The following is a 7,072-nucleotide window of genomic DNA, read 5'->3' on the forward strand; positions in this document are numbered from 1 at the left end:
TGTTTACCACATATTTGCTCTAAGCACTGGAACGCTGCAAGGCCATGGCTTGTAGCTGGAGGTGGGAGAGATTATGGGATGTAGAGATGGAAAACGTATCAAGTATGAGGAAACATTCTTTTTCGTAGCAGCGGTAAACATTTTTCACTATTGCTGGAGCTATACAAAAGCTTAGAGATGGTTTAGAGTGATTGTTTTTAAAAACAGATCAGTAATCTAATTTAATTACGTCGATATTCAAGTACGAGTCTTTTTAGTCTTTGGTTATGCAGTGCCAAAGATCAGAGATTGTATGAATTTTTTATTCATAAATGTTTCATATTTCATATGTTAATGAAATCAATGATTTTGTGGGCTAGTATAAATCATGAAACCTTTACACAGAGGGATCAATGCAAGGATATCAAGAGAATATTAATCATTTCATTTGACCCTTTCAGTGCACATTACACATTATGGAATTCAATAAGAAAACAATGGTTTGTGGTCATAATAATAATAAGCTAGTTACAATTGATGAATGGTGCCTTTGTAAATACCCATTTCATATTTTTTCGGCCCCCTGTCTTATATATTTCAATCAATAACATGAAGTTTCAGCAGGAGCATTTGGCTCCTGCGTCACATCCAAGTACATTCATTTATTTTGTAGTAATTTCCTTCAAATTCGCTCCCTAGATCTATTAGTTTTAAACATAGGCCTCTTATCGTTAACCCCAGCCTGGGGCGTGGCTTATTATAGAACTCTGTCAAAACAAAACATTTAGGAAGCCTTTCAATAATCATTCTTTATTTATTTATTCATTTACTAATTAATTGGGGTACTTTCCTGATAAGTCCAGCCGCAATTTCATTTAGTAATGTATTGATTGGGCGAATTAGGGGTCGTGGTGCATCAGTTTTCCTGCTCAAAGTGGGGATAAATTAGGCAATGTTTACAGTCAACATCTCTCCCGTCCTGATTGGCCCCAGGACGGGCTGTTGCCCCAGGATAGATTGTGATTGGCTCTTCTTTTCTGCTCAAGGTTGACTTCATCCTAAGAAATTAGCAATTTACTCCTCAACCACAATCCTTACTCTTAAATCCCTTCTGCTCACCATATCTTTCATGAACGCGTGCTTGCAACATAGCAAGCTTAAAATAAACCTTTAACTAGATACAAATTATTATATAGTTATAGCTTTTAGCGATAGCATAACTATAACTAATAGTAATTGCTGTCGGTGATCACGCAAAACTATAGCTAATTCAGATTGTGTGATCTCCTTTAAATTATGCCTATTGAGGGTACTTACAATAATAATACATCTAATCATTAAGCATACATTTTATTGATAAAGCACTTTTCAAAGCCCTCCATGGCCATTTACAATGGCAATAAAACCAAAGTATAGAAAATAAAATCAATACAGTAAGATAATAAAATGTGGAGACATAAATACAATACAATCAATACATTCAGACAATAACACATGGGAGTATTAATTCAATGTGATCAATACATTACAATGTCAACACATGTGGGAGCATAAAGACAATTCAATCAATACATTACAACATTAAGATATGGGTGCATAAAGAGCAGCAGAAAGAGGGACCGGTTTTCAGTGATGTTCTGAAGAGAAGAGGGAGGCGGAGTCACGGGCGTCCCCAGGGAGTGATAGGCTGCTAGATGTCACATGACTTGTGACATGTGACATAGGCTACTCCCATTTTAGAGCATAGATATGGAACCAAGAGCTAGTGTCGATGTTTTTTTTTTATTAATTGGTGAAGTGAACCACCACTAACCCTTGGTTATTAACGACCCTGGGAGTTTTTTAATTAGTGAGTAATTGTAGATAGTTAGTTAATGTGTAAATAAATAAGGGTACATTCATTAACCATGGACAAACACTAATGCAGTAATAAGCACTTTAAGTTATTTAACAGTTAACTAATATGTCTAGTAGCTTTCTAATGGCGTTCATTTACCAACAATGGTCAGGTTTAATAAGGTTTTAATTTATATTATTATCTAACAGGGTATTTAACCCTCTAACTCTTACCCAGATACAAACGAAATCTAAGTAATAACGCATAAATACTATAATAATTAACGGTTACGAATGTACACGTTTGTTAAACATTACTGATTGGCCCCTCCTCCTCGACATATGAAGGAGTTGGAGGAGGAGCAACAGAGGAGGCGGAGCATCAGAGGTGGAGCTTCAGAGGTGGAGCTTCAGCGGAAGTGGAGCTGCCGGAACACAATCAACACCTTACTTGTCCGGGGAAAAAGTTATAGATCAGGTTGTTGTCGTCACAGTTAAATCTGGATGAAGGTGTCTGCAATGTAATGATGTTCGATTTAATAAAACTCTTTGTCTGACCTTAGAGAGAGAGAGTGAGCAAGTGTGTGAGTGTGTGAGGGTGTGAGTGTGTGAGGGTGTGTGTGTGTGTGAGGGTGTGTGTGTGTGTGTGTGTGTGTGTGTACGTGTGTGTGTCTTTATTGTGGTTGTGTGTGTGTGTGTGTGTGTGTGTGTGCGCGCGCGCGCATCCATGCATGCAATGACGTAAAGTCTATTGAATTCAGAACAGTCAAAACAGTTTTTTTTTCGTCAAAATATTACGCACTTTAAATCAATGTGCAGCAAGGATTACCCCTCTTCAAGAAAGTCACATACTACATTGGACTCAAACGGACAATAAAGTCAGTTATGCTTTTGTCATGAATAGTCCTAATTAGTTAATGCCTGTTATTGTGGGGGGGGGGGGGGGGGGGGGGGGGGGGGGGGGGGGGGGGGGGGGGGGGATGAAGACATAAGCTTCATCCATGTGAGATCTGTGATCACCTCTGATGTCCACCGATGACTGACTTCCCCCTCCAAGGAACTGATAGGGGACAACACTCCCACACACACGCGCACACACACGCGCAAACACACACACACACACACACGCACACGCACACGCACACGCGCACACACACACACACACACACACAATTCTCGGATTCCTCCATCACGGAGGTCGTGTTCGGAGCGCATCTACAGCCGAGCAGCGGGACGGAGTTACTGGGGGACCCGGTCAGATCCGCGTGGTGTCGCCCAGACCCCCGGTCCCCTCCCTGCCCTCCTCTGATTGGCTAACCGAAGGGAGGCATCGACCGTATGCTCTGGACGGGGTGGAGGAAACTCCGCGGAGCGCACAGCCCCCTCCCACTCGGTTAAAGTGAGGGGAAGATGCCTTTTCTTCCTCCACCTCCAGTACCCACTCACCGACACCCCTGTCACCACCGCCGTCCGGGAGGACGGGCTCCGTGCCGGACTGAGATGCGTGGAGCGGCGGCGGTAGCAGCGAGTGGTTGGCCGCTGCGGGAGCAGCACGTCGGGACGCGCTTCAGCTTATAGCGCGTCTTTGGAGAGCCGAGGATGGGCGCACTGACACAAGGACGTTACCTTTCCGCGGGCTTCGTGCTGCTAGTTTATTACACCGTCGCCGTGATCTCTAAAGGTAAGGTTAAACCAGCACACACGCATGCATACATACATACACACACACACGCACAGATGCACCTTTACGCACGCTACTTCCTCGTTGGCTGCATGCCTTTTCTCTCCTGTCAATGAACTCGCTTGTGCCATGCAGCTCCGGTTACGCACCGCTCGCCACGGTCCTCGTGTGTTTCTTTTCTGCTCGCCTCTCCGTGCAGCTGTTGAGGCTTGCACAGAGCGCTGTTTGTCTCTCATCCTTTTCTAGTTTCTGGTCCAATTCAGTGAAAATGAATCTCGTGACCGTTGCACTGCTTGCGGTGTGAATCTGCAGACCGCAGATTCGATTTCATTATTTCAGTGAGAAAATATGAGACGTTTGCAGCGATAATAATAGTAAGTAGTGTACGTTTCTCTCTGCCGGGGTTAATGCGTGTCGTGAAACAATGTTCTGCTCTCGTAGGGCTTCGCCAGGCTTCAGTGCATCCAGGCGCTGAGTGACTGAAAGGCACGCCTGTGTGTGCAACAGGCATGTCACCCATTGGTTTCCCCCATTGGTCCGTACCGCGACTCTGAATGTGAGGCTTGTCAGTAGTGGAGTTGATATATTGACTGGACACACACAGGCGCGCGCACACACACACACACACACACACACACACACACACACACACACACACACACACACACACACACACACACACACACACACACACACACACACACACACACACACACACACACACACACACACACAAAATCATCCTCATCTGTCCTAATTAAAATAATAAGAATAATAAGAATAACATTCAGGATAGTGTGTTGAGTTTAAGTCTATCATGACCTGGATAGGCTATAACATTTTAACCTTTATTTAACCGGTGCAGAGCGCTGACATGACTAAAGGCCAGGCCAGGGTGTCATTTATACCCACGCCTGTGACTTTGTTCTTGGCTCATAGCCGTGCCAAAAAAAACAACCGAACAAAAAAACGATATCCATACGTCGGCATCCATCGAGTCACACATCACTTCTGTCCTTCGTCCAGTCAGCAGAGTCCTCCCCTCTCCGCGGTCGCCCTGATGCCTTCTGACGTCCTCTTGAGGTCCGACCGTTTCAAAGGTTGCTCAGGTGCTCGCTAATGTTTGCGAGGTGAGCGTGTGTGTAGGCCGTCGTTCAACCACAACCCCCCCTCCCCCCCCCCCCCCCGCCCCCTAACGCCGGGGGCTGACAGCCGAGCGGGGGGGCAGTAATGGCTCCAGGTCAACCACTCTCATCGCGGCCCCCTCTCCCCCTGGCAGGATGACTGACGTGTCCTTTGACTGGTGGTGCTTCACGTCGCTGGTGGATGTGGTCAGGGGGTTTGGGTGAACACGTAGGAAAGGACCAATGTGTTGTTTGGTTAAAATGTTAAAATGTTCCCAGAAGATGCCTTGTACCCTAGAAAATAGCCTAATATCCATGTCGAAGAGTGGATGTCTTCAAGGAAGCGAGGATTATAAATAACAGAGTTAGGTCTAGAGTATACATGTGTAACCAGCCACAACGTTTACTGTAACTAAAGCTAGTGTTAATTAAAATAACTGTATGCAATGTATGTATCTCACCAGAGCCACTGCTCCATTCACTAGGTGTGGGGGTGCTGCTTTTCCTACAGCCCCCAGGAACATAATGACTGAATTGTATTTTATCACTGCGGTGTGTCTCTGCAATAATTAACAACACCTTCCCTTTATATTCTTTTCATTCGCCGCACTTCCCCTGAGACGGTTTATCTGTAGTGCTTCATTCACAAAGCATCTACATTCACAGCAGATACACAGCCCCCTCTCTCCCTTTTTCTCTCTCTCCCTCTTTTTCTCACTCTTTCCCTCTAGCAGCCTCTCTCTCTCTCTCTCTCTCTCTCTCTCTCTCTCTCTCTCTCTCTCTCTCTCTCTCTCTCTCTCTCTCTCTCTCTCTCTCTCTCTCTCTCTCTCTCTCTCTCTCTCTCTCTCTCTCTCTATTCAAAGGAGCTTTATTAGCATGAACCCCCCCCCCCCTCTCTCCAGCAGCTACTGTAGGTGGACAGCAGTGCTAAATCTCTTTCTCCGCCAGCGGGCTAGCATGCGGCGGCACGTGTGTAGCTCGTTTGGGAGCCCACTGCGCTCCGCTGCGTAGGGACCCCGTCCAGCACGCCATGAGATCTGAACGCTCCACCATCAATGGTGACGGCGGGCACGTGAGAGTGTGCACGTGGAGACTCAGAACCCCGCTTGTGGGGTGTCTGTGTGTGCGTGTGCCTACAAGGATCAGAAATAAACAGGCTCGGGGCATTTTTGCAATAAAATAATGTATAAATGCTCTTTACTATAGGGACGACGGGGAATTTTAAATTCACCCACAGTTAAAACGTGGGTATTTTTTTTGTTTGCAAAGAGGGTCCATATTCCATATATATATATATATATATATATATATATATATATAGGCCTATATAAAAAAATTGTGTACATTGTGTGTGTGCGTGTATGTACACGTGTGTGCGTGTATGTCAGTGTGTCAGTGTATGTACAAGTTTATGTGTGTCTGTATGTACCCGTGTGTATGTGTGTGTGTGTGTGTGTGTGTGTGTGTGTGTGTGTGTGTGTGAATGTACACGTTTGTGTGTGTGTGTGTGTGTGTGTGTGTGTGTGTGTGTGTGTGTGTGTGTGTGTGTGTGTGTGTGTGTGTGTGTGTGTGTGTGTGTGTGTGTGTGTGTGTGTGCGTGCGCGCGAGTGTGAGTGTCCCTATCAGCCTCAGCCGTCAACACTGTCTTGGTTCCCGCCACAGAGAAGTTTCTCGATGCGTCTCCGGCTTGGATGTACGAGTGTGTGAGTGTGAGTATGAGTGCACGTGACAGCACGAAAAGCCGCGCACGAGCCGAGGGGTTCCAGCCAGCTCCGTCTTTTGTTAATTGGCCGCAAAGCCTCGATGTTGGACTGTGTGAATCCTTGATTAACGCGCCGAGAGGCGTTTGAGCGAGACGTAGGAAACATCAGGGTACGGTGCTGGCGTCTGCCATCCCAGGAACCGGGACCGTACCTTTTACACCGATGTCTCTACGCTGGATCAGCTGGAGGGAGTCTGAGACGTCCATCTTCTCCCACGTTTCATCTCGGGAATAAATCCCTTCGTTATTTTCCAGCGAATCTGCCGGCGATGTTCCCGTTCCCGGCATCAGCGGCGTTCTCCGTGTCTCCCTCCTCCGGAGTCCTGCCGGAGCGTTTGCATGTCCGGAGTGCGGAGAAGCCTTTAGCCGTGAGCTGGCTGACGGGTCCTCTCCCAGGATCCCGCTGCTCCAGACGCGGCTTGACAGCTCCCAAGGCTTCGGTTGACCCCTGACCCTTCACTGCTGATTGTGCGGCGCTGGAAATCTGCGGTGGAGAGGAGAATAAATAAATAAATATATAATGTAGCAAACGTAAATTGCTGACGTGGAGATGATTCTCCTTTCATATGGTTCTCAAAGGGAGAAGTGAGTGTGTTCCTCCAGGTGATTGTTTCGCTGCGTGGGGGGGGGGGCCTTCACGATGCCGTACAAAGGTCGGGATGTGTTTTTTTTTCCTACTCAAGAAAGTTG

The 7,072-nt window shown here is 46.5% G+C and overlaps 1 protein-coding gene across 1 annotated transcript in view; it reads left to right on the plus strand.

Moving 5' to 3' along the window:
* Positions 1-3,040: 3,040 nt before the first annotated feature.
* The window catches only part of unc5db (unc-5 netrin receptor Db), a 59,409-nt gene continuing 55,377 nt past the window's right edge, over positions 3,041-7,072 (plus strand). The window contains exon 1 of the mRNA XM_030370418.1: positions 3,041-3,496. Within this exon, the coding sequence (XP_030226278.1) occupies positions 3,415-3,496 (82 nt within the window). The 5' untranslated portion in view covers positions 3,041-3,414. The remainder of the gene's footprint in view (positions 3,497-7,072) is intronic.

This window comes from Gadus morhua, chromosome 11 (assembly GCF_902167405.1).
Source record: "Gadus morhua chromosome 11, gadMor3.0, whole genome shotgun sequence".
Classification (NCBI taxonomy): domain Eukaryota; kingdom Metazoa; phylum Chordata; class Actinopteri; order Gadiformes; family Gadidae; genus Gadus; species Gadus morhua.